Source organism: Myripristis murdjan, chromosome 22 (assembly GCF_902150065.1).
Source record: "Myripristis murdjan chromosome 22, fMyrMur1.1, whole genome shotgun sequence".
Taxonomy (NCBI): Eukaryota; Metazoa; Chordata; class Actinopteri; order Holocentriformes; family Holocentridae; genus Myripristis; species Myripristis murdjan.
In genome coordinates, this window is record NC_044001.1 from 5,093,944 (window position 1) to 5,120,297 (window position 26,354).

At 40.6% G+C, this 26,354-nt stretch overlaps 3 protein-coding genes across 6 annotated transcripts in view; 1 reads left to right on the forward strand and 2 right to left on the reverse strand.

The window, feature by feature from the left end:
- Positions 1-1,768: 1,768 nt before the first annotated feature.
- Positions 1,769-7,788, reverse strand: cdca4 (cell division cycle associated 4). 2 transcript variants are annotated; one of them, XM_030082109.1, is made up of 3 exons: positions 7,561-7,788; positions 4,816-4,953; positions 1,769-4,464 (listed from the first exon to the last, which is right to left on the reverse strand). In XM_030082109.1, the coding sequence occupies exon 3, from the start codon at positions 4,453-4,455 to the stop codon at positions 3,535-3,537; it is 921 nt and encodes a 306-aa protein (XP_029937969.1). In that variant the 5' UTR covers positions 4,456-4,464; positions 4,816-4,953; positions 7,561-7,788; the 3' UTR covers positions 1,769-3,534. The 2 variants fall into 2 exon arrangements, with proteins under 2 accessions (XP_029937969.1, XP_029937968.1); XM_030082108.1 differs by lacking the exon at positions 4,816-4,953 and having other exon boundaries at positions 7,561-7,784.
- A 5,772-nt stretch (positions 7,789-13,560) lies between these two features.
- Positions 13,561-21,884, forward strand: LOC115380854 (activator of 90 kDa heat shock protein ATPase homolog 1-like). The gene is made up of 9 exons (XM_030082107.1): positions 13,561-13,817; positions 16,903-17,093; positions 17,481-17,563; positions 17,652-17,769; positions 18,629-18,720; positions 19,395-19,520; positions 19,855-19,956; positions 20,111-20,162; positions 20,739-21,884. Exons 1-9 carry the CDS (start codon positions 13,738-13,740, stop codon positions 20,909-20,911), a joined length of 1,017 nt encoding a protein of 338 aa, XP_029937967.1. The 5' UTR covers positions 13,561-13,737; the 3' UTR covers positions 20,912-21,884.
- A 40-nt stretch (positions 21,885-21,924) lies between these two features.
- LOC115380856 (dr1-associated corepressor) overlaps positions 21,925-26,354 on the reverse strand; it is an 18,002-nt gene continuing 13,572 nt past the window's right edge. For 2 of the 3 annotated variants that reach the window (XM_030082111.1, XM_030082110.1), the window contains 5 exons: positions 25,634-25,706; positions 23,953-24,049; positions 23,649-23,765; positions 23,050-23,149; positions 21,925-22,702 (listed from right to left, as the gene is read on the reverse strand). In XM_030082111.1, coding sequence (XP_029937971.1) covers positions 22,676-22,702; positions 23,050-23,149; positions 23,649-23,765; positions 23,953-24,049; positions 25,634-25,706 — 414 coding nt within the window. In that variant the 3' untranslated portion in view covers positions 21,925-22,675. The remainder of the gene's footprint in view (positions 22,703-23,049; positions 23,150-23,648; positions 23,766-23,952; positions 24,050-25,633; positions 25,707-26,354) is intronic. The other variant, XM_030082112.1, reaches the window with a different exon arrangement.

Here is a 26,354-nt window from a genome sequence, read left to right on the forward strand (position 1 = left end):
CATTTACCCTGCTGGCCTGCTCATCGAATCAACATTACTAATTGTCGTTTATAGTGTAAATATTTTGTAAAAGTACCAGTAGTCATCCCTTTATTCTTTATTCTTTATTTGAATTCCCACTTGCTTCCAGAAGGAAACCCTTTATATATCGCCACAATATTGATGTTGAGGTATTCAGTCAAAAATGTTATGATATTTGATTCTGTAGACATAATGTGACTCTGCTCAACCAAGGATCAATCTGGTGGGATTGTGTTCACGAGTGTGTGTGTGAAACAGGATGATACTGAGAAAGAGTTTACCTGCTACACAAAACTGCACTAGACCAGTTTATCGATGTTGTCTCAGTTGCGGCTCATCACCAGTAGAGGTTGATGAAGGACAGATTCCTGAAAGCAAAACTGAACTTTGGTGGACTGTTGGGTTGTATGGCTCCCTGGGTGTGATTCGAGGCCACATGGTGGTGAAATATCTTCATTAGCTGCTCTGTGCTCCTATAGGCTGCTACTTCACAACACTGGATTTGTATCTCTCCATTCACTTCCACAGCAAAACAGCTCCCAAAATAACATGGATTAGGCCAATATAAAACACAAGTGGCACTACCCTTTTAATTCTTTTTGTGCAGTTACAATTATTTATGAAAGTACTATCGGCTCCTTCCTTCCTGTTGCAAGGTTACCATGTGTAAATTTCCTGTATATGTACCTGCTAGACCTACTTTCCAATTAAAATAGGAAAATAACATGAAAACGGGCATTGAAAAATGGCTACCGGGGCTTCTTGCCTCGTGTATAATCTGTTATGTTTGTGTTCATTTGTATGCAACAACTGTTATTTATTTTGTAGCCATGTTATGGAAGTGAATGGAGAGATAGAAGTAGTGTTGTGGATTAGCAGCCCAGGGGAACGCAGAGCATCTAAAGGGCTGAATTCACCACCATGTGGACCCATGACAACCCATAACTACCATAAGTTCAATGTTGCTTTAAAGCTATAATCCACAATTTCTGCTCATGAGCACCCTCTCATGGCTGCGCAAGAGGAATTATTACTAAGACTGCAGTTTGTCTCTAGCAAAAGTGATCTTGCTGGCTGGTCAGCTAGCATCCTGGCACTACCTATGGTAGCAAGTCAGGCTGCAGCGAACAATTATTTTCATTCTTATTTAATGTATAATTAATTTTCAATTTATGGATAAATTGTTTTATCTATTGAATTTCTTAAATTACTGCAGTATCCGGATGCTCATGCTCTCGCACCCCTGTCAAGCCCTAAACTAGATGTTTTTTTTCTTTGTCCATCTTATACTGAAAATAATAAATGTACATCATAATTCACCAAAGCCAAATCAGTCTTCAGATTGCTTATGAAGACTGAGCAGCAGCCCCATCAAGCACATTCAAATTTATAAAGCTATATCCACAGAATGTTTGGTAGTTTTACAAGGCTAAAAAGGATTAATGTATGAAATTTATGACTGACTTGACTGGTTCAGCACTAGCAGCGAAAACACTGTTTGCTATGTTAATGGAAAAGCCTTTCACATTTTTACTGCTCTCTGTTTCACAATGTTTAGCTACTATTGATCCAGTGATCTGGTAATGAGTTTCATTTCCATGCTTTTTTTTTTTTTTACCTGTAAGTGGGAAATCAGTGAATTTTAAGTCAGAGTGACATCCAAAAAGCTGTGGGCAGTGAGAGATGGAATATATCAAGGGGACTTATGTTCATGACTATATTCAATAACAACCCGTGTCACACAGTCAATAGTTGCACCTTTTATTATAAAAAATATTTACAAAGATGCTACAAGTTTTTTCCTTAATATAAAAAAATGCATACATTTTACAACGGTAATTAGTCTTTGAAAATCTAGCTCCCATTCAGACCAGAGTGACATCCTTCAGAGGAGTGTTGTGGTAAGGTATTAAGCGCATCGTAATACTGTATTTTTGTCAATACGTTTGCCTGAGTTAATCTCATCGTGATAACAAGGAACAATTTTGAAAATGCATTTAATTTTCCACATCTTTAGGAGAAAAGGCAACTGTTTGCATAAAGTAATTAAAAGGACATTTGAATTGTATACAATCATTTTGAAACATGTATGACAGAGCTGCATAGTGAATTGAATAGTAACCCGGTTATTATTAGTGATAATAATAAAAATGCAAGGAATAAATAGGTACTGCATTTAAAAAGGCAGGGCAAAATTTGGATAACTATAATTTCATTGTGACTTGTGGATGATCTGAGAAGTCGTTATGGCATGTCTGTACCTAGATATAATAAATACAATAAATAAGACAGCAATAAATTAGATGGGTCAACACATAGAATTTGTTTGCAATTCTACAAATGACAGAAAGAAATATGGCTTCTTAATGCAGTTTAGCGCCCCGGGGTTTCTCCAAATGCTTCAAGAAAAGCGGTATGTTATTTTATGAGATCTACGTGTAAAGCCCGGGCAGGAAACTAATTTGTCCTCAGGCTCCTCATCATTTTTCCAGCCAACTTGGTTTTCAGGACGTAACCGAACGTCCCAAAGATGTCCATTTACGTCCCAAAGCGACTGGAAGAGTTGGCGAACTTACCTCACAGACAAAACATAACCAGCGTCTGGTTGGTGGCTAGTTGTAGTTTCCCACCCTGCATAAAGCTATTGAGAAAATGAAATAACAGTGCCCATAAAAGTGTGACAATGCCAGTCCTGACACCTTTACAGTATAACTTGATATACCAAACCATGGGAAGACATTGTGTTGAGTCTGGCTACATTAAAATCTTAAAAACCGCTTGGGAGGAAAGAAAAGAATATCAAATGATACTTGCAAAAATCCCCAAGCTGTATAATGCAAAAAATATATTTCTATATACACATACGTACATATACATATATTTCATTCATAATTGCTCAAATCTTTAGGAAAATATGTATTGATTCATAGATTTGGATTTACAATTTGTTCTGGTTTCTGGTGCATGTAGTGTAATGAATTGTTCCTCAGTCCATGTAACAATAAATAGAAATGGACAAAATGGCAGAAAACATGACCAAAAAGACCTAGCATGAGAGAATGTATGACAGAAGTAAACATGGAAAGTATGTAAAAGGAAAAATGCATCATGGTATAGGTAATTATCTTTGCCTTCTCAGATATTGTTGACGTTTGGATTTAATAAACAAGGTAGGAAACCAACTGTTTTGCACGCTGGCCACAGTGGCAAAAATTCACTTATGAAAACTGATTTTCACTGCCTTATCTGCCAATGACATTTTTAGAATAAACCAAAAGGCCCCAAACAATGGCTGGCTACTTGCCCAAGTGGCTGACAGAGCAGACAACAAACCTACCCAGCCAGCGCCAAAGTATTTAATAGCATTTGGCCGGCGGCTGGTGTTAATTTCCCACCTTGTTCACAAAATATCTAAAAACGTCCACATGTAACAATACCACATACAGAACATGCACACGTGTGATGTGCATAGTCTGGTAAGAGTCTGAGATCAGTACAGCCTACAGGAATGTTTCACGAGCCCACTATGATCTCCATGATGTGGTCCAGTTCGTTTAGGTCTGACCTGCAGCTCGTGCTGGAGCTGAGGGCCGTGGGCCCGTGAGAGGAAAGGCTCTCCAAGAGGTCATAGGGGCCCATCTTCGGGGCGCTCTGCATGCCCGTGAGCACGGTATCCAGGTCATAGTAGGAGGCGTCCACATCCGAAAACAGCTCCTCGAGCGCGGGGTCAGGGGGCGGCGCCGGGTGCTTGATCTCAAAAGTCCCAAAAACCTGCTCTCCTGTCCTGGAGTCTCCAGTCAGGTGGTCCCGGTCTGCCTCCTCCCCCTCCGATACACACTCCTCGCTGTCCTCCTCTTCATCCTCCTCACACTCACCTTCCTCCTCCTCCTCCTCCCAGCAGGGCCCCATGCCAAAGGGGCCCGGCAGGTACGAGGCCGAGGAGAGCTGGGGGGAGACGGTCGACAAAGTGGACATGGTGACCTCGGTGTCCCCGTCTCCGTCCATCACCACCTCCTCCGAGTGGTAGCCTTCCTCCAGCCCCACCACTGAGAACGGCTTGGGGCTCTGGCCGGCCTGAGCCGCCATGTCGGTCTGCCGGCAGAGCACCTCGGTGGCCACCAGGCGGTCGGCGGGACACTGCGCAGCCGCCAGGGCCTGGGTCATTATCTGCCAGGTGCCGTCCTGGGTCATCTCCTCCTGGATCTGCCGCACCGTGTTGGCGATGAGCACGGAGCGGCACAGGTTGGGCTCCACCAGCATGTGGCAGAGCTGCAGCTTGATCAGCGACATGTCAAGCAGCGACTGCCGCTGCAGGCTATAGGAGGACGACAGCGTCCGAGCTGCAGCGGACGGAGCCGGCTGGCCCTGCTCGCCGCTGGGGACCGGCTCCTCCCCGGAGTCGGAGAACTTGCGCTTTGTGCCCTTCGGGAACATGTTGGCTCTCTGGTGGTAATGAGACAGAAATAGTGTCAGGCACCTCGTGGGAAAACTTATTTAAACATCAACAAACTTATCACACTGACAGACACACAAGAGGCCTACTGTTCTGCTGAACTTCACTAGTGAAATCACATTTGAAGAAATAAATGCCATGTAAGTAATTATGTAAATGTGTGATGTAATGAGGCTATGTGGTGTAATAACAGTGTATGCTTATAAGGGAGCTAGGCTTACAAATCTGCTAAATACCATCTGAGACTTATAAATAAACTCTACAGACTAAAAAATCTTTGTGAACTACAGTAAACACTGAATTGTTTGTTGTAGTTGTTTTTTTCTTAAAGTTTGCTATACCTTTCCTGTTGAGAGGCACAGGCAATAGCATAGCAGCTTGGTCCCGGCTGCAACGCTTCAAGTACTTTTGTACGAGCGACAAGCAGCTTTTGTTCAGCACCATTTCTGCCCATTTTAGGCCAGTCTGAGGCAAGACTCCTGCTGGGCGGAACAACCACACTTTTAACAGACCACTGAGCCACCGAAAATAGCATGGTTACCAACTAAATGCGGACGCTGCATCAAAGTTAGCACACACTAGAGACCTTTGTCATAAAACAAAACCAAAAACAGCACTCAAGTTACATGATCAGTGCGTTTATATTCCTTCACACTGCCACCTGTGATTAAGAAAATATCCTAATCAATAAGGGGTTTCTTCTCTCTTGCAAAAGGTAAAAGTTAACAGAATGTGAAACAGTGATAGTATTTACAATTTTCATTGAACACCACTAGCATTTACAAAGAATATCATGTTTCCAGGTCTACGCACGCCACGCTTGAAAAACTAGTAGAGCAAGAATTTCACTTTCTCTTCACTGGGGAAGGGAAGAAAAGTAAAGAGTCAACTTCCTTATTACAGCCAGCTTCAAACACAGAGATATCTTACAGCAAAAAAAAAAAAAAAAAAAAAACACAGTCCTGCCACCATTAAAGGGCCCCTGACTCCCAGAATAGACGAGATGTGAGTAAATATGAGACTGAGCTCTGAACGGTGGCCTGTGGCATTTAATTTTCCATCAGACTGAAAAATAATACGCAGTGTCCGGCTGTGTCTCCCTTGTGTAAAACCTGTGGGCAGGGCATTTGGGTTACTTTGTGCTTCAGTCAGTCTGGGGGAATAATGATTTCACTTGCTTCACATTTTTGTTTGTGATAAAAACAGAAAAATTAAGGGAAAAAAACAATCACAAAAATCAAGGAGGACAATACAATTCAAAAACAGTATTGACACAATTTGGATTGTAAAGGTGGTTATGGCAATAGGATAGAAATCAGACTGAAAACAGCACTGGTGTGTTGAGAACAATACAACCGACCCATTTTTTTCCCCAATAACAAAAAAATTAATATGTCTACACTACTGTTGGGATTGTACACCAGAAAAGCACAATTTTACATTTCTTCACTTTTAGGAGTTCAAGCCAAATGCTGAGGGCCTAAAATCACAAATGTTAAAACACAAATGATAAACTACCGCAAAATGAACACACTGTGGCACTCAGGGGTATTGTGCTATGAGAGTTGTATCACCCCCCCACCACCACCACCACCAAAAAATAATTAAAAAATAAATAAATAAATAAATCATGAAATCATCCCTTGACATTTTGAATTTTCAAACATATTCAAGCAATTGTTTCAGCTCTTAGTGAGGAATCCATAGTAAACTCTCCTTCACATTTGCATTCACTAGAGGGTGGCAATGTGCTTCTTTCATAAAAGGCTTAGACATGAATACCCTGCATTATGACTAATGATGAAAAAATGTAATTAAATCAGAGATACTGCCCTCAGTGAATGATGAACCAAACGTGAACTGGATACAGTCCTACAGCGTGAGAAATTATAATATACCAAATACAAGTGAATCTAATTCATACTGAATGACCTGGAAAGCCTGCATGGTGTGGACACAAGTCTCTGGGCCCTCACTTTGCATAGAAACATATTTCCTGACAGTGGACAGAATAAAGGAAAGTCATTATGAAGTTGCCCGGGTGATCTAAGAAATAAAGGGTGAGAAACCATTATAGACATCTGTTGTCCCCCTTACGGAGAGCATTTTGTGCTGGTCCCTGTTAAACAAAGACACTAGAGAGCACTATCTCCCTAAAGAAAAACAAATGCATGTGGGTGAAATTAAGCCAGGAGGGTTAATATGGGTCTACAACTTGAGAGAGAGAGAGGACAGTGCACAGGGAAAAAAAGAGACAGCTTTGGACATGGCAAAATATTGTCACAGGTATATCAAATATTAGGGTGTTCAAAAATGCAAAATATTACGAGTGTGGCCGCATTTGTCCTGCTATAAATTACATAACACAGTATTGTATGTCAGATAGTATTACTATGCCAGGAGCCAGAAAGCCAAACAAAAATGTAAGCTTCCTTTACGTCAATGGCTCCTAGCATGGCCCATCCCCCACCGCACACACAGAGAAAACCAGCACTTTCACAGCTCCCCGTCTTATTTGAATGAATAAACCCACGACACAGTACCATTAACCTGCACATTTCCCAGTCAACAACATGATAAATCAACACCCAGGCCCTCATTTTCCTTTTAAGCCGTGTGGCTACGCTAACCAGAGCGGGGAGCGCCCGTCGCCGCGGCCGCCGCATGCTTTTGTCTCCGGGCATCAGCAGAGAAGGAAGCGAGCGACAATGAGGCCATTTTGCTCTGGTGGCTAACAGCTAGCTAGCTATGCTACGGACCTCACTTCAGGCTTGTGAGCTAGCTGACTGTGGCTAAAAACGGCTCAATGAAACTGAAAAAGATGCCTCGGTGGATGTATATACACAAGAGTGAACGCCACGGCCCGGCCTGCTCGGAAAAATTAACTAGCGAGCAAAGCGTAAAGCTAATTAGCAGAAGCGCCCACCCCGTCTCCCCGCGGTCCTTCCTCCTTCCAGCCAAAAACAAGAGTTTTCACGGCGGCTGGATGGTTAAGTTCGCTAAAAAACATAAATTAAAATCACGACGCCGCTCAAAATGCCTGGTTAAAAGCACAATTTGCGGGTGATTAGCTCGACGGTACTCACCTTGCGTTTGTGTTATTTTATTATTCCCGTCTCGGTCATAGGATCGACTGTGTGGAAGCGGAGATCAGGTTCAGATGAGATCATTCATGCCACGGCTTCAAAACTACCTCCGTCCTGCTGCTGCTGCCGAGCGGACGGCAGGAGGGAAGGAAGGGGGAGGGGAGCCAACAAAAGCTGCCTCGATCTGCCTGAGATTCCCTTTTTTTACTGCCTTAGTGAGAAAAAAGTAGGACTGAACCGTATATCGTCATCATATCTTATCTCGACAGGATCATGTGTGATATTAATATCTCAAAAGGCAGCGGCGATATGGACGATATCAAATTCAGGGTTAGGGTTTGCCTTCAGGCAGTGATTGGTTTGCTCTAATCAATAAAATACTTTGTGAAGTTACTGCGTTTTCTCAACATGGCATATTAGAGCCACTGCAGGGGCAAATAATAATAATAATAATAATAATAAATAACTAATACTCTGAGAAAAAAAGAAACAGTTTCTAAGGTTAAAGTTGTAAATTAATGAGGAAAAAAACCTGAAAATTCTGAGATTATAAAGTTACAAATTTCCGGAAAAAAATAAATTCTTAGATTATAGTCACAAATTTATTATTAAAAAACTTGAACTTTTTGGGGTCAAAGAACTACAATGGTGTATTAGGGCCATTGTAGGTTTAAAAAAAAAAAATGGAGCTGGGGGAGGGTGGGTAATATTTTGAGAAAAATTTATGTGATTAAAGTGGTAAACTTACAAGAAAAAAAATCTCAAAAATTCATGAGAAAAAAACAGGAAAATCCTGAGATTATAGAATCACAAATTTGCAAGAAAAAAGAAAAAAATTCTCTGAGATTAAAGTCATAAATTTAAAGTTGTAAACCTGGAAAAACAGCTTTTCTTTTACTGTTTTTTTTTTTTTTTTTTTTTTTTTTTTTTTTGACTGGGAACCAAGGACCAGGAACCAAGAACCAGATCTGCAAACTGAAGCAATGTGGTTCCTTGACCAAAAAAAATAAAAAATAAAAAATAAAAAATACACATAAATTTGCAACTTTATAAGAATATATTGTATATATTTATAAGCATGGGATAAACCAGGCTGTTGGAAGACTACAGGTACTAACATTACATTTAGTACCTGTTTTTCCAGCGAGGTACAACATTTATTGAGCCACTGTAAGATTTACAACCAATTAATCAACCAGCCAATCAATAGATTCATTCATCAATCACTGTAATCAATGGAAATAGCCAAAGACACCAAAATAGCTCAGCACTATCACTGTCATTATCATGTCTAGATACACAGATGGAGGAAAAAAAGATTGGGGGGTGGAAAATGTATTCAGGCTAATTAAAAGTTATGTTTTTTCTAGCTTTATAAAATGTCAGAGATTTTTGAGTTATTTTCAAACATCCATGAAAAAAATATTTATCAAGTTAAAGCTACACTTGGGCAACTTGGCATGCTGGTGGCTTCAGCTGGCCGCAAGTTTGTGCATCAGTGACCGATTGAAAACTCTTAAATATCCAAAAATCCTGTTACGTGATGTAAGTAAACTGCACACAACATGTTCATTTTCACCAGCCCAGCCAGTCTGTGATGATTTATACCAAAGAAAACCAAAAAGATGCAATGTTTGATGTTTGATGTAATGTTTGTGAGTCAAATTAAATTGCCATTACAGCCTAAAGAGACATCTGGCAGTGTCACAAAGTGCCTCCAACTGTGGTAAACCTCCAGGATCTCAAGTGCAGTTTATTACCCAAGGCCTTGATTAACTCCAACAATCAACGCATTTACTGTAAATGTATTTATTACAAAGCTAATGCTACAACTACAATATTTTGCTGTCATTAGTCCAACATGGCTGAATTAAAGTAAGTAAATAAACACAGTGTCACTGAGCACAGGGCGCTGAAAGCAAGCTCTCTCATGGCTTCAATATGTGTCTTGAGCATGTTATTATGCTAAAAGTAAAATATATAATGTGTAGTTCATGTGTGTAACACCTGTGATTAATCTCAGTCTATGACAAACATGGTTTAATACTAAGAATTTGATCTTTTGGCATCTATTTTACATATTTTCCCCACATTTAGAAGATGTTCAGTTTATAGGCCTATCACACATATAGCTTGCTATATGTGTGACACCTTCTGTCCCCCATAGTGACTGACTGCATGATTATTTTGCCCCCCAGTGAAACAGAGGTTTTTGCACAAAGGTTTGGATTTGTAACTTCCTGTGGTTGAAGCAGTGTTGGTGCTCATGATCAAAATGCGGTGTAATAGGGTGATAAACTGCGTCTTCTGTTCTCTGTTGCTGCCTCTCTTTGTGATTTACTCTGGTGAGATAGGTGCATTGGCCTAGTGCAGCTTTAATGAACAAAAGAAACTGTACAAAACTTAGATATTACACAAGCTGTGAAGCCAGCAGCGTCACATTCTGATTGTCTTGTTGTTGCTGAGATCGAAGGTAAAGTAGGAAACAAGATTTTTCAGACTAAGTGTAAGGCTAAAACGTACCTGCAGTGTGAAGTACGTACAGTGTGCATGAGTATGGGCTCTCCGTTCAGTGCTGAGGGTGTGTTGTGGATGTGTGTGTGTGTGTGTGTGTTGGTGTGTAGGTGGGGTGCTTTTGGGACACCAGAGCTTCCTGTTGAGCTCTCTGCAGTTGTGTGCCCAATTCAATGAAACATCTGTGATGGGAGCCCAGTGACAATCCTGCTCTCCACTCCCTTTCCTCTCACGTCAAGGCCAGGTTTCCTCATGGGCGCTCCCCTTAAAAATAGCACAAGGAACAGTTAGATGGCTGGGGGGTGTAGGTAGAAATGAGACTCTTTTCATCTGCAACCATCCACCTTGATGATGCGTCACACTGAGTCCCTGCCAGCTCGGTGAAGGTGACCTCTGACCTCCCTGCATTGATCTGCATTGATCCATTAATACTACTACTTCTGCTAATAATCATAAATATAATAGACCTAATGTTGTTGTAGAGCACTTTTCTCAACACAAATAAAACAAATTAACAAGAAAAAAAGGGGAAAAAAAGAAAGAAGAAGAATTAAAGGAAACCAAAGTAAAGCTCGCTGAGGATGACCTCTGATCTCCCTGTGCAGGAGAAAAGATCATTTATGCGCATGAATCCATTAATACTGCACTAACGATAACAGTAAATACAGTAGACCAAACTTAGTTGTAAGGCACTTTTCTCAACATGAATGAAACAAATTAACAAGTAAAAACAACAAGGATAATGTAAATAAATTTAAAATAGATTAAGGGTTTTCTAACCGGCCTCATTAAAGTAAGGCTTTTCTAAGACCTAATTAATTTGCACAAATAAAACAAATGAACAAGAAAAAAGCAAAAAACAAGAAATAAAGTAAACAATATATTAAAATATGGCTTTTCTTACCAGCTATATTTTCAGAAGTATGTTTTAAAATAAAAATTTAGCCCTGAGCGACTCAAATGATCAGTGTTTTGCTGAAAGCCACCAGAAGGAGGGGCTCACACACACACACACACTCACACTCACACACACACTCACACGGCTGTTTTTGGGAATCAAACCTGTTACCTTTCAATCACAGGACAGCTGATCTGTCTAACCCACTGATCTGCCCTGCCTCGTGCAGGTCTCTGCTGGGTTTCATCTTTTTTCGTCTCACAGTATTACACAAAACACCAGAGGAGCAGCCACAACACAGCAGACAGTCAGCAACCACTGTGTCATCAACAGGGTTTCAGGCAGGCAAATCATCATCATCACATTGTAATAACCAAACATTCATGGTCTTCTTAATTCAGTCTATCCGTGTTGAGGCAGAAAAGATAAAGGAGTCCTTATTCTTTTCCCTGGCAGTAGCACAAGTGAACTTACACTTTGGGTATAGAATATTAGAAACAGCTCTCAGTATAATGCACACCAGTCCAACAGCAGCACTAACTATGAGCTCAATGCCAAACATAGAAGTGAATGAACACCTCTATTACTGTGACAACAAGAAAAGCTGAGCATTAAAGGCAGCAGGAAAGCAAACTTCATGGCACAACAGTTGGATTGTATTGTATTAGATTGGACAGGTAGAGCTGATAAAGTGGACACTGAGTGTATATTAAATCACTTGATTAGATCTTGTTGGTGATCCTGATCTGGGATTTCCACCATTAGATGATTATCAGTTTTCAGACATATTGCTATCAGACAGAAGTGATTCTAAAGCTACGAGGTATACATGCAGGATTGAGAAATCAGTTTAACTTAAAAACTGAAGTGATAGAAACAATGTATTTGAGTAACACCAAGTTGGAGAGTTGTTCAGCACTGGTGCCTTTATTATATAAAATAACCTATGGCCAAGTAGCCCACCATCAAATTACTGAAATAACTTAACAAGATAAGTTAATTTAGATATCTCCTGATCACAGTCACTTTTAAAGTGGCACAAGAGCTGATTATATATAGAAACTCTTTCACAATACAAATCACCCTAATTTGCACATGCAGAGGTAAAACAGCCCACATGCCTTAACATGTTTCGCAGACATCTTCGTCCATCCCTTCACATCTTCAAATGTAACCGTGCTCATATAATAGAGGTACTAACTAACCTGCTCTCAGGAAGCTTTGGTGAAATGGAAGCTTTCATTTCCTACAGCACCAGTGGGTGGAGTGCGGCCACATTCAAATGGATGCTTACTGTCAAGTAAAGGTAAGAAAATACAACATAATTTCCTACCTATGCAACTATTTTCCACAAAATTTAGTGCAGAAAATCATCCTTGGTGTTCTCTCTGTTGTAAAGAAGCAGAAACAAATTTACACTTATTTTTTCAGTGGCCTGTTGCCTCTGGTTTTTGTAAAGATGATATATCTTGTTGTAATCGCTTTCCACCCGTTCATTGCGACCGATAAGGATATGATCTTTGTTCCTGGTGTGAAATGTTTAATTCCCTCTTCAAGATGAAAACAAGAGAGCTTTGAATACTGAAAAGATTCATAACATTATTATAAGCAGAGAATATGCATTTTAATTTCCAATGTATGCTCCCTACAGTAACAAAAAAAGGTATTTGTATTGTTGGCCTACCTCTGTTTGCAACATCTTTCTGTTTTTTGCATTATTTTGACTTGCATGCAATATGATAAATTGTCAGTAATAAACAGTTAGGATTACTTACAAACCCTAGTCACTGTTTGAAAGTGCCACAAGGGCTGATTATTCTTCCTTTTTTTAATTGAATAAAACATTTGAGAGCTCTTAAAATCACACGTTTTAAGAGTGTGGCCCCTTCACCGTCTAAATTTAATTATTTTTTCCAATTAAAAAAAAAAAAAAAAAAAGCTTCACTTCAGATTTCTTTTTGCAGCCCTGCACAAGGCGGAACCCAGGGTTGCCAGATCTGTGAGACAAAAGCAGCCAAACAGCAACTCAAAACCAGCCCAAAACCCGGCCAACCGGGTATAAAAACGGCCCAAAAATCAGCCCAATACCAGAACTAAAAATATGCCCATAAAAATCCATATATGTTGCTTTTAAAGTCCAACAGCCTTGCTATAATTGCAAAATGCACCATAATACCTATAAAATAACATCACAAACATTAAAGGCAATTTCCCAGGCAAAGGCAATTGAAAATCATTTCAGCTCACCTGTTAAACTGCTGGCTGTCTCCAACATAAAAAAGAACGGGAAAAAACTCCATGAACTTGAACTATTTACAGCGTTGTCCAGTTTCTTTTTAGACATGTTGAGATCCCTTGCCCTGGGGGCTCAGACTCCTGGCAGCAGATTTCATTAGTCATTCAAAATACGAATCTTTATTCATAGGCATTATTCATCATCTGTATGCCACAGGTCTGCCCAAGCCCAACCCGCGGACAAAATTTGTTACCCACGGTAACACTTAAAAAGTAGCCCAATTTGGCGGAAAAAACGCGGACTTGGCAACCCTGGCGGAACCTTTCTTCGGGGGGAGCAGTTTCACGGCGCCACAGAGTTCCGTTTCCAGCACTTTCTACGCTCGGCGGCTATTCGCAGCGGCACCGCTACAGAGGCAGGCAGCAGCGGCGAGAGGCTTCTAGAAACAACGTGCCGGCACAGGCTGCTCCCCGCCGCTCACACACACTCACACACAAACACTTTTATAAACTGTTTATCCAGCCCCAAAATGGCTAAATGGGGAGAAGGGGACCCTCGCTGGATCGTGGAGGAGAGAGCCGACGCGACTAATGTCAACAACTGGCACTGGTGAGAGCAAAGACGGAGAAAAGGACACGGCGTGCTAACCGGCTAATGCTAACATCACACACACCGAGCTGCTGCTTCATCTGGAAAGCTTTGACCGTCCGATTTTACACTTGAATTAATATTATCGAGTGTGTTTAGACAGACACGGGCCGGTGAGAGGTTGGTTTTTATGTAATTATCGTTGAAGCATCACCGCTGAAGGCATTAAGGTTAGCTCATGTTCATTTTCCAAGTTAGCCAGCTAGCCGTTATTACCGTGTCGGTGGCTAATCTACACAGCCAACATCCCCCGGCTTCACGTACCGCGTTTAAAGGTGCGAGTTAAATGCCCGTGGTGTTACTGAGCAGCGATCAGATCCCACCTGAATCCACACACACCTGGATTAACTGCTGTTGTCACACCGGCTCTCAGGTGTAAGCTGAGTTTTGCTGCCAGGTTACTATCAGTGAATGAATCCAGGTTTGGATATTGAGGCTGGATGGTCCTCTATCAGTACTGACATGGACACACGTGAATGAATATAGATAGATAGATAGATTCCAGACTCAAGGTCCATATAAAAAATAATTAAAAATAAAATAAATTAAAAGAAAAGAAAAAGAAAACACACAAAATAATAATAATAAAAAAGTCTAATGACTCATTTTTAAAAGACATTTATACCAGTGCCCCCAGAAGTGAGATGTGCAGCGTGTGTCACTGAACATAATATTTACCAGTGCCACAACAATTTGATTCTCAGAATCATTTAACCGGCAGATGAACCTGTGCAATACATTTCTCAGGACCGCTTGCAGCGTGTTCACTCCAGCACTCACAAACACCTCACTCGCACTAGTCCATCTAGGCCTTTTTAAAAGTATCCTTAGAGCGTCATTGTATGCCACTTGTAATCTCTGCAGGCTCGCTTTTTTATAGTTTTAACCACAGATGAGCAGTGTACAGGGGGGAACAATACACTTTAAACAAAGTCAGCTTCACATCAACAGTGCAACAACCGAATTTACATGACAAAACATTTGCTCGCACATACAACATACGACACTGACGATACATGTCCTCATCATCTGTCAGTTGGTCTGTGATCACATGACCAAGATATTTCACTTTACTGCAGATATTTAGAACATTACCTGAGAGTTTAAAGTCAGGAAAAGTCATATGTCTGTCCTCCATGGTTCTGCAAATCATGATTACACTTTTTGAATCGTTGTACTTTATGTCATGTTGTTCCCCATACACAGAGCACACGTTAAGGAGCTGCTGCAGACCAGCTGAGCTCGGACTAAAAATCACACAATCATCAGCGTACAGAAGATGGTTCATCACTGTACTACCGACCATACAGCCAGTTCTACATGAGCTTAATTTTTTAAGCTCATGTATACTGTATGTATTATTAAATGTACTTAACTTTACTGTTACCTATAAATTTACTAACAATTTTCATCAATTGGGGTCAATTTTCCCTTTAAATAAACCCCCCTTGACACACACACACACACACAAACACATTCACACACTCTCTCACCCTGCTTATACATCAAGTTATTTTTGGAGTCAGGTTTTTCCTTCCCACATGTCATATTAGCTATCAGTGGCTCTTGCGCCACTACAGGTTTTGTGAGGGCCATAAATCTGAGGGAGTTTTTTTGATTTTTAGAAATGTCTCAAGGAAATTGAATCAGGTCAGCTGGACTTAGTTATATGTCTTAGAAGACGTTTTGCCTCTTATCCAAGTGGCTTCATGTTGTTCACTAGACTAGACTGGTTAGTCTGAGATGTCTGAGACCTGTACGAATGAGAATACGCGCAGACATTATTATAAATAGCATGTAATTCTTCCTCAGTGTCATCTGGAATGACTAAAACCAATGTGTGTAAAGTGTTTTTCTTACATGTTTTATGAAGCTAAAAAAAAAAAAAAAAAGCCTGCAGTCAGATTGACCCCAGTGAAACACATATGGGTACAAAATGAGCTCAGGACACTGAAAACAAATCATCATGTTAATTTCATGTTTATCAACTTTGCCATTCATACACAAGTTCATTCAAAGTGCTTCGCAGTGGCACAGAAATACATTAAGAAAGCAGAAGAAGAAGCAGAGACAAAACAAGAACAAGCTAAAAAAAAAAAAAAAACACCTTTATGATTAGGAGGTGGTATAGGTATCAGGTATGTCCAGGAAGCAAATTTCACAGTTGAGGAGCAGAGGAACTGAAAGCCGCTTCACCTGGTTTGGTTTTGATTCCAGGAATCACTGAGCAAACCTCTCCAGATGAGCTGAGCAGCCTGGAAGTAAATCAGAGATGTATCGAGGCCCAAGACCATATAGGGCTTGGCAGACAAGAAATAAGAGTTTCGCTGTTGGGTTAACAACCTGTGCAGTTTAATCTCCTCTCTAGCTTCATTCACGCACCAGGATTTTTTCCCCTTTATCTAACTAAGGTAAAACACACTTTGTAAGCAGCTGCTGTTCTTAAGTTTCCGTCAGCGTTCAGGATCTGAATGTGTGCCACCAGTAAAGACATAATAGTGGATAACGTAAGACTTGACAACTTTTTGTTTTTGAGCCACATGCCTCTGCAGGTGACAGAGGGAGTCCTACCAGAATAAAATCCAGCTGAAACCAAAAGCCAGACAAATTGTGTCTGATGCTGTTCATCTCCAATTCATAAATCTGCCCTTGCACACACACACACACACACACACACACACACACACACACACACTGTAGAGCCACCGCAGCAACCAAGAACCTTTACAAACAAATTTCCACATCTGCAGACAGTAAAGATTATCTATAATCTAGAATCCTGCCTGTTGTGAATCCCTGTAGTGTCTGGCTGCCAACTCGGCTTCAGAAAGATACACTTGAAAGAAATATATAGGTACAAAAAAGTTTGGAGTATCAAATAAATATTTCAGCATAGAAAATGAAGAAATGGGTTCTCATTTTCCAGTTCGAGAGTCTCACACAGCTGGGCATAAAAAGTCAAGAAAAAGACGAAGAAAACAAGTTGAAGTGATTATTGCCTTTACGGTTATGTCCTGGCATTTACTGTAGTCGTCTTGACTTTCAGGACTGAACGAGATGCAACAAACTGGTCGTCCGACAAGTTAAAATCTCTGCTGCTCGGGCTGAGTGTGGAGAACGAGGATGGAAGGTGTGAGGTGACGGATGTGAGCAAAGTGGAAGGAGAAGCCTCGATCAACAACCGCAAAGGGAAACTTATTTTCTTCTACGAATGGAACCTGAAAGCAACTTGGACCGGTACGTGTGGGATTAGGATACTGCTTTAGTTTTTTTGTTGTTGTTTTGAACTAATAATGCTTTAGTTTAAAATGTTTTAATGCCACACTTGCGGCAGCAGGGCTGATTGCTTCCTTTCCTGCGGCGTTGCATCACTGCCAAAAGAATAAAGAGGAAACAAGCAGGAAACAAACCTTTTCATCGGCCTCCTGTGGTGGCTGCAGCCCTCTGAAATTTAATAGCCACTCTGAGTATTGCAGCAATTGTAACTCTACCAGCAACCCAAAAAGAGACTCACAAGCTGAAGTCAGCTTTGCCAGCACAGTGCAGGGGTCTCTAGTCATGATTTCACACCTTTATTTTCCTTAGAGAAGAAATGTCTTATTCTTTTTTTTTTTTTTTAACCAGGAAAGACAAAAGGAGGCGTCAAGTACCAAGGAGGTATCGAAGTCCCAAACCTCTCCGACGAGAACGACATGGAGGATCTTGATGTGAGTTTTAACATTTAACACGTTACAACATGACGCCTGAGAGGTGGCAGAACGGTGTCGAGGTATTGATCCTGTGGCCTCTGTGCAGATCGCTATATCGCTGAACAAAGACGAGCCGGAGACGCCACTGCTCAACCTGATGAGGACGAAGGGATCCGACAAAGTGCGTGAAGCTTTGGGGAGTTACGTCGGTTTCTTAAAAACAGGTGAGGGAACCGGCCCTGCTACTCAGGCTTTTATTTTCTCTGACATTTATAGTTGAATGAAGTTCTTCTGGGACAAAATGTCTCAATTATATTTTGGCGAGGAGAAGTTTAAGCTGATAAATGGTTAATAATATTAATGATAAGTTAATAAAGTTAATTCAAGATTATTTATTTATATGTGGCGTGTTTAAGAGTTACAAAGTACTTAACAGACATCAAAATGCCAAATACAACTGCCAAAGATTAACGAGCTCACACATAAAATGCAGCATAGCCTTTTTTTCTTCTTCTGTGGATATGCGCTTTCTTTTAATTTAGTTAACTATAGTCTTGGTTAAAATAACCTTTATTTTATGTTGTATAAATAGTTGTATTTTTACAATACTGAATCAGTATTAGCACTGACTTTCAGAATGAACTTAATGATTTACTTATTTTTAATGCTTGTGCCTTTTACAAGCATTTTAACACAAGAAATCGGACACTGATCCAGTAAAACTGATCTGACATACTCTGTACATTTATAATATTAATAATTACATAGTTTCCTTGTAGGTTTTTTGAAATATTTTTGCTACTTTTCTGTTAATTATTTTGGAAAATTTCTACTTCAAGTCTTTTTTTTTTTTTTTTTTTTTTTTTTTTTTTTTACTGTTTCTGTAATTTTCCACTGATTTGTTCATCAACTCATGCTTTTGAAGGGATTCAAGTGAATTTGCTCAGGTTTCAGAGGGTTCGTGGTAAAGTTTAATTCCCTGCTGTTAGGACGTCTCATATAATAACGAAGCCTCCTTTGTCAGTGATGATGAAGATGAAGAGTCTGCGCTAAGCTAACATGCTGTTGTGTTGTTGTGTCAAGAGTTCACACAGGGAATGATCCTGCCCACCGCTAACGGAGTGTCCAAGCCTCAGTCGTCCTCGCAGGCAAAAACCAAGATGGACAAAACTCAGGTGGGTGCCGGCACGTTAGCTTAGCATAAAGACTTGAAGTCAATGGGAGTCATTAGCCTAGCCTTTTCCCCAAAAATGACAGGAGGCCTCCTCCACGCAGGCCTGTGTGTCTGCCTCGTGACTTCGACCTCCGTATTCTCCGTTCTCTTGAAACGCGCCGCCAACAGCAAAGTGGGTCAGGGGTCAGAGCCTTTGTGTCCTGACAACGCTGCATCGACCTGAACTGTACAAACGCAGAAATGTTCAAATCGCTGACATTAAAAGCTACGAGCAGTAGAGTGCTGATGTTAAAGCTGTTGTAAAGTGTCGCTACTACAAATGTAATGGCAGCTCTAAACGAGTGCCGCTTTTTACTGTTATGTTGAAAGGAAAGACATTATATTATGCAAGAAGGTAAACTGTTTCCTGAGTAGTTTGAAAAGGGACAATACATTTTTTTTTTGTTTTGCTGTACCATGGTAGAAAATGCCGTCTGCTTTCCTCTGAGGGGTTAATAAACTTGTTGATGACTCAGTGATGACTGAGCTAAGAGCTGAGATTTCTCACCTTCCAGTCCAAATAAAAATGAAGCAGGGTGTTACTGACTTTTTTTTTAAAGAGCAGGCCACTTTACTGTTAGTGCAGCAGACAGCCCCGGTATCTTCACTGACCAAAGTTTTGTTGTTTGAAAATAGATTTCCTCGGGCAGCACGGCCACTCCAGTCAACACCGGCGTCAAGATCCCCACCTGTAAATTCAGCATGAAAGACACCTTCCTCACCTCGCCAGCCGAACTCTACAGGGTTTTTCTCAACCAGGAGGTGAGACTCACAGCGGCTGTGTTACGATACGTGGCTCTAATCCTCGGTGTGATGTTTGTTTTGGTGCCTTCAGGGTCAGTTAATCTGTAAGGATTAAAAAAAAATCTGACGGCATTGTCTTAAGGCTTTAAAATTTTACTAATTCTGCACGTACTCTTAACACGCACGCTCATGCTTTAGCAGTATGTTGTAAGATGCGCAGTTTTTGTCCTAGTTTTTGTGTTCATACTTTGTACTGCTCTGTAAAACACTTTTTGATGAAGTGTTTAGTTGAAATCATAAATTTTATGAATAAAACTGACAACTGATCTGTGTTTGCCTCGTCACTGTGTAGATGGTCCAGGCTTTCACGCACGCTCCCGCGAGCGTCGACGGAGAGAAGGGCGGAAAGTTTCGTCTGCTAGACGGAAATGTTTTCGGAGAATTCACAGAGCTGGTGAGAGATTCTGTCCTCATGTCATTTTTTAATATTTATAATCTTAATTGTAATCTATGATATTTAGCTGCTGTGGATAACATTTTCTCCTGGGAGGTGACAATTCTTCATCTCACCATCTGACGCTTGACGGCTCCTTTTGCTTCTTCTCCAGGTCGCCGAGCAGAAAATAGTCATGAAGTGGCGGTACAGCACCTGGCCCTGCGGTACGTCCAGCTCCCTCATACCTGTTCACAGGAAAGTCACATCAAGAAAAAAATAGATTTTTTTATGTTTCTGTTACAGCCCAGTTCAGATTAGGTTTTAAAGGCATGCTTCACCCATAATGCATAATTTTTGTATCAGGTACTCACTGTGTGCCGCCTTGAACCTCGGACAAAAAGGTTTTATTCTTCAGTCTTCAGATTATTTCAAAAATGCTAGCCGTCTGTGATCAAATAGAAAAAATCAAATCCATAATTTTATTTTACAACAGCAAAACTCTTTTAAAAAGTTAAACGTACAGAGGTGAAAATGTTATTGATTATCTTGTGTCAGTCCGGGGAAGTCAGATAAAGGGGTGTTCTGCCCAAAACATTGGAGTATCCCTTTAACATAAAGATAGATTAGAATAACCACACGATTTAGGGTCGAGGTGTGTCGATGATTCGATACCAGAAACTCCAGGCTCGATGTTTTCAGGGTTTTGGGGTTGAGGTGGGACCCGAGTGTCTCTTGTCCTGTTCATGTGGCCTGACCTCGGTCGACTGATGCCGAGCTGAAAGGTGTTTTTTCCCCCTCAGAGCACTACGCGACCATCACCCTGAGCTTCTGCGACCGAGGCAACGAGACGGAGCTGAAGCTGGAGAGCCGGGGCGTCCCGGAGAGCGACGAGGAGAGGACGAAACAGGGCTGGCAGAGATACTACTTCGAGGCTATCAAACAGACTTTTGGCTTTGGAGCGCGACTCTACTGAAGACGGTCGACCGCAGTGCTGTTTTCTTTTTGATCCGTTAAGTTTTTTTTTTTGTTTTGTTTTGTTTTTTTAAATCACTATGTCGCTCAGTCTCTCTGGCACAAAGCTGTCCGACTGTAAACTCCTGTTAGAGTAACGACAGAGACAAAGTAGGTGGGATCAATCTGTCACCTGTCATCTGTATATGTATAAATGTTTTAATTTCTAGAAGGCGTCGAATTCTAGAAGATTCTCCCCGTCAGTATTTTTGGTCAGTTTTGCTAAAGGAACGTTAACGGACTGTGCCTTTGGGAATCATGATGGAAAATGGATGAATAAAGAGAGAAAGTATCTATTGAACCACTAAATGCAAATTGGCCTCCAGTTCTATACCTATTTAAATGTTTGAAAGAGTTTTAAAAAAAAAAAAAATAGTAATTTTATTTGAAGGAAGAAAGGAAAAAAAAAGTCTGTTTCTTTGGAAAAATAAGTGATTGTTATTTTCTACTTCATTTATTCTTTGGCGTTTAAACTGTAGTAAAGATGCTTTTCAGCGCCGATGCATGTTCCATGTAAACGAGTTAGACGGACGAATGACTACTGGATTTGAACTATATTAATGAACTGTCACCATCGCTCAGCAGTACTGTACTTTTCAACCGTTTGGTTCGGTTTCTGAGTTCCTCATGCGCATCACAACCTCAGCGTCTCTGTAAAGGATCGGACTCAAACGCAAGTCAATGTTGGAACATGTAAATATTTTCAATTTCTTATGCAGGTAGCTAGCGTAGCAACTGAAGAAGAAGAAAAAAAAACAACTTTTGCTATATTTGGCTTCAAAATGTAAATTTCTAGGGCAAAAAAAAAAACAATAATGTAAATTTCCATGAGGTTTTCAGAACAAAATGCATCTATTTATTCCTCATTTCATCCCTGCACATTGTAAAAAGAAGTTTCTTGTAATAAACCAATCCCTGTATCCACCTGACTGTGAGCACATCTTTATGTTTTTTCTGCATTAAATTTATGTTCCAGCCACACGAGGTCAAAGGAGCTTGTCTGATTTATTGACAGCATCTTGAAAATCTGCAGCATTTCATGTACATCGCTTGGTTTGGTTAAAAAATGCAAATTCACAAGTGCGTACTGGCCTGAAGTCAAAATGTAAAAAAAAAAAAAAAAAAAATGCACAGTGCCTTAAAATGGTCTAGAGAAAATACAGAATTTCAACATGAAAAATGTGTACAAGAAAATACAAAATATTTATTATTTATTGATTATTTAATTATCTGACATGTAAAGTCTCATGCAAACTACAAACCAAAAAAAAATCTTTGAACAAACTGTCTCCTTTTGTGTAACACAATCAAACAAAAAAATGTGTTTATCATTAAGTTCTTGATGCATTTCAGCGTTTATCTGACGACACAAACTCTGCAGTGCAAAACCTGTTGACCAAGTCTGAATACAGAATCTGAAATGAAAAAGAAACAACAAAAAGCAAAGGGCTTAAGTACAAAATGCTACACATCCGTTTCTCAAAAAACAAACAAAAATCTTCAAATTCGACAACAGTCATCGAGAATGGCATCATCCTCAATAATAAAGGTCTTACAAATAAATGCTTTTTTTTTCCAAATTGCGCTCAATTTCATGTGAGCGATCATTTTGTTAAAGTAACGAATGAAACTTCATGCAAAAATAAATTTACAAAATAAAAAAAACAAAAATAAAAACAACAAAAGGAGGAGCTGCTGGAGGTCGTCGGCTGTTTTCGGTACAGAGTCACAGGCAGATGAAGAGCTCCGACTCCTGCAAGAGCAAGACGGACAGGAAGTCAGAAAAGTGAAAAAAAAAACAAACATGTCCAGGTGAATTAAAGGGACAGGACACCCAAAACTCACAGAAATAATTACAACGACAAACAGACACACCAGTCTCCGTGCTGCACTGCATGCATGAGATTTGCCTTCTGTGATCAGAGGCCAAAGTGACTTCTTCAAATGCCTTCCTCAGTCTGACCAGCAGCCAAAAAACACCCAAAGTATTAATTTTATAAAGCTATGAACAGAGGAGAGGAGGAAAATGTTTGTGGCTAAAACAACCGATCGACTATCGTGTCAAACCCGTCTCCCTTCGATAAAGTCTCGGGTTCGTACGCTGGAGCTGTCGTCGTTGTCCAGCGAGTCGCCTCTCGCTTTCAAGGCCGATTCTCCCGCTTCAGACGGCTTTTTCACAGACATCTCCTGCAGCTTCGTCCTGGGAAACAAACAAAGGTCAAATATAAATAATGACAATGAACTCGGGCTCTTTCAAAGTTGAGGAGACAGCACCTACACTGCAAAAATGATCTCTGACCCATATTGTGACTTGCCTCTGCCTCTATTTCTAATGTGACAACAGCCATCTCCAGCCTGTTATCTACAGGACGGCAGAAGTCCAAAAAGTCCTCAAATACCAGCGGCAAAACCATTTAAAAAATTAGGTGGGACAGTGGAAAGCCAGCTAATAAATCCACAAGAGTCTCAACTTTCCAGTCAAAGCCAATTGATGCAACTCCAAGACTGTTTAGGCCCCAGTCTGCACAAACACACCATTTTACAACAGGCCACAAGAACACATGTGGACTGCAGGGTTTGTGGCCCAAACTGCATGAGGTTAGGGTAAAAAATCCATTAAAAATTGTTAAAAAAAAAAAAAAGAAAAAAAAAAGAATCACGTTACTTTAGGTGAATCGATTTTTCCCCGCGGTGTTCACCTGTATAACGGCCACATGCTCAGGCCTCGGCCGTCCCTCTGGGCCGACTTGGACGTGCTGCGCTCCGCCAGCTCCTTCAGGAAGTGGAACAGCTTCTCCGACTCAATGCACTGCTTCCTACATGTCAGCAACAAAATTCAGCTGTGCAAAACAACAACGAAACAAAAAACCCAGATGGGAAGTGCAGTGTGTGTAAGGCAGCAGAGACCCCCACCCACCGTGTGTCTCAGGGTTATTGAAGAGTGCTGATCATCTTAATCGATAGTTATTATTGTTATCAATAGGAGACCCGGTGCAGACTCACATGTGGGCGACGGATATGACGGCGCTGTGTTTGGACTGGCTGATCAGGCAGGTTTTGGTCAGCAGAGACTTCAGGAACATCTCCAACGCCCGCGCTGCTTTCACTGGCTCAGGAAATCACAGGTCTGCCACACACACTTGTCGTTACACACCTTGACCTTGTTCAGGTTACACTCGGGCTCGTTCACCCACCAGCCTTCAGATCCTGGCCGGGCCTTTGGTGTTTTCTTTGCACTTCTTATTGTTTCGTTTAACCTTCCTGCGCTATTTTCCTGATGTTCAGTGTGTTTACATGCACTGTAGGAGAAAACCAGGTTCCTATAATCTGGTTAAAGTGGAGAGAAAGCCGGTTAACACACAGCTGCAACTGAGCAGCCTCAGTGGCTCCCTCTGTCCTCAGGAGCTGCTAATTATAAAACAAACAAAAACTAAACGTCTTGAACGGAAAACACTGAGTACCTGTCATTTTTACAGCATCAAAAATGTCAAATTTAGTGCAAGACACCAGTTTCTGCGCTTCAAAAAACCTGTAGGAGCCACGAAACACCAGATGGACTACATCTCCCAGCATGCTTAGGGGGGCAGCAGGAGCAGCTGGAGGAAATGCCCAGCTGCCCTGCTCGACCCCGGGTGACCGACAGCTGCCGGTTTTAAACGGCGTCAAACACTAATTTTGTCTTGCCGGTCTCCAGCTGATGTGACTTTCTGTCTGTTGAGGTTCTTTTCTGTTGCAGCTGCTGCTGGTGGCTCTGCTTTGAAAAACTGCTGTCAAAATACAGTAAATAAATCAGATCCACACTGTCACACTGCAAAAACGCAAAATCTTACCAAGATTATTTGTCTTATTTAAAGTCAAAAATGTCTTATTTCCAGTCAAAATATCTCATTAGACTTAAAATAAGACATGATCACCTCAGAAGTAAATTGTTTTTAGACAATTTTCACTTGTTTCAAGTGAAAATTCACTTGAAACAAGTGAAAATTTGCTTGTTTCATTGGCAAAATTTGCCAGTGGAAAAAGTGAAAATTCACTTGAAATAAGTGAAAATTAGCTAGAAACAAGAAACAAATTTTGCCAATGAAACAAGCAAATTTTCACTTGTTTCAAGCAAATTTTCACTTGAAACAAGAGACAGTTGTCTAAAAACAAGTTACTTTTGAGGTGATCATGTCTTATTTTAAGTGTAATGAAATATTTTGACTAGAAATAAGACATTTTTGACTTGAAATAAGACAAATAATCTTGGTAAGATTTTGAGTTTTTGCAGTGCAACATCTGCCCTCAGAAATCACCTGTTCATGCTCTCAGCTGGAGATGCACCAGAACATCGGCACGCTATCGGTATCAGTACCAATATTGGCTTCAAATTAAAATAATCACATCGGCCTGAAATGAATGTGAGCATTTTGAAAAGGCATTGCATTTTATGTCTGCATCTGCTGCTGGGCCTTCACAATAAGAGCGGGCATAGTAAAATGTTAATTCCACTGCAGGAGAGACTTGATGTTTTCTGAAACCACAACCAGCCAAGAGAGTTGGAAAATATTGGTATATTGATAAAAGAAAATCCAACATAGTGCATCCCTGCATCACACATCACTGTGTTTTCCTAAACTTCAGGCCCGTCAGTGAAACACTCAGCATGAGAGTCATGTTTGTTTGTTTGTTTTTTTAAGGATACATATGATCACAGGGACGGCCATCGCGATCCTCCCCACCTCTGTGTTTTTCTGCATGATCTTCTTGATACGACTCTGTGAGCAAAAAAATAAAAAAAAAATTTAAAAAAATCACATCATTCAGAATGAAGCTGCTGCCTTCAGGTGCTCCCCAGAAAACTCCCACTTCCTACAGGGAGGAAAACTTCATTCCTAATAAAATCTGCAACCAAGTGAATTTTACATCCATCCATCCAATCGCACATCCACAACTGTAAACCACAATCTGTTTTTTCCTTCAACATGATTTTTTTTCTGTAACCAACTTTGAGCATCGATATTTTGGCAAAAATGAAAGTTTCAGCAGCAGAACTGGACCAGTTTCCTGTCTGGGACACGGGGTGACAGAAACCAGCTTTCTGATAATTCAACGGAGAAAAGTGGAAAAAGTGATTTTACGGGTCGTATCAGCATGTGGGACAGGCGGCTGGCTAAAACAAGTTAGAGCAGATTAAAAGTCTCATTTTTAGCTCCGTTTTGAGACCATCATGTTCTAGCCATGACTCCTTCTGTGTCAAAATTATTCTCTAAAAGAGGCAAATTTTGACTGTGACCACCCGACTGTTCATGTATTCTCTTGTTAATGAGCAACATGAGGTGAACAAAACTAAACTGCAGGTTGTAGTTATCAGCTGCTGTCAGATTAGACATAAACACAGTTACATGGTGACCATTTGTTTTTCA

Bases quoted from the DNA above. Each gene is read 5' to 3' on its own strand.
- LOC115380854 (XM_030082107.1), top strand. From the start codon at position 13,738: ATGGCTAAATGGGGAGAAGGGGACCCTCGCTGGATCGTGGAGGAGAGA. The intron at 13,818-16,902 runs GTGAGAGCAAAG...CTTGACTTTCAG, and splicing joins AATGTCAACAACTGGCACTG to GACTGAACGAGATGCAACAA. The intron at 20,163-20,738 runs GTACGTCCAGCT...TTTCCCCCTCAG, and splicing joins GTACAGCACCTGGCCCTGCG to AGCACTACGCGACCATCACC.
- cdca4 (XM_030082109.1), bottom strand. From the start codon at position 4,455: ATGTTCCCGAAGGGCACAAAGCGCAAGTTCTCCGACTCCGGGGAGGAG.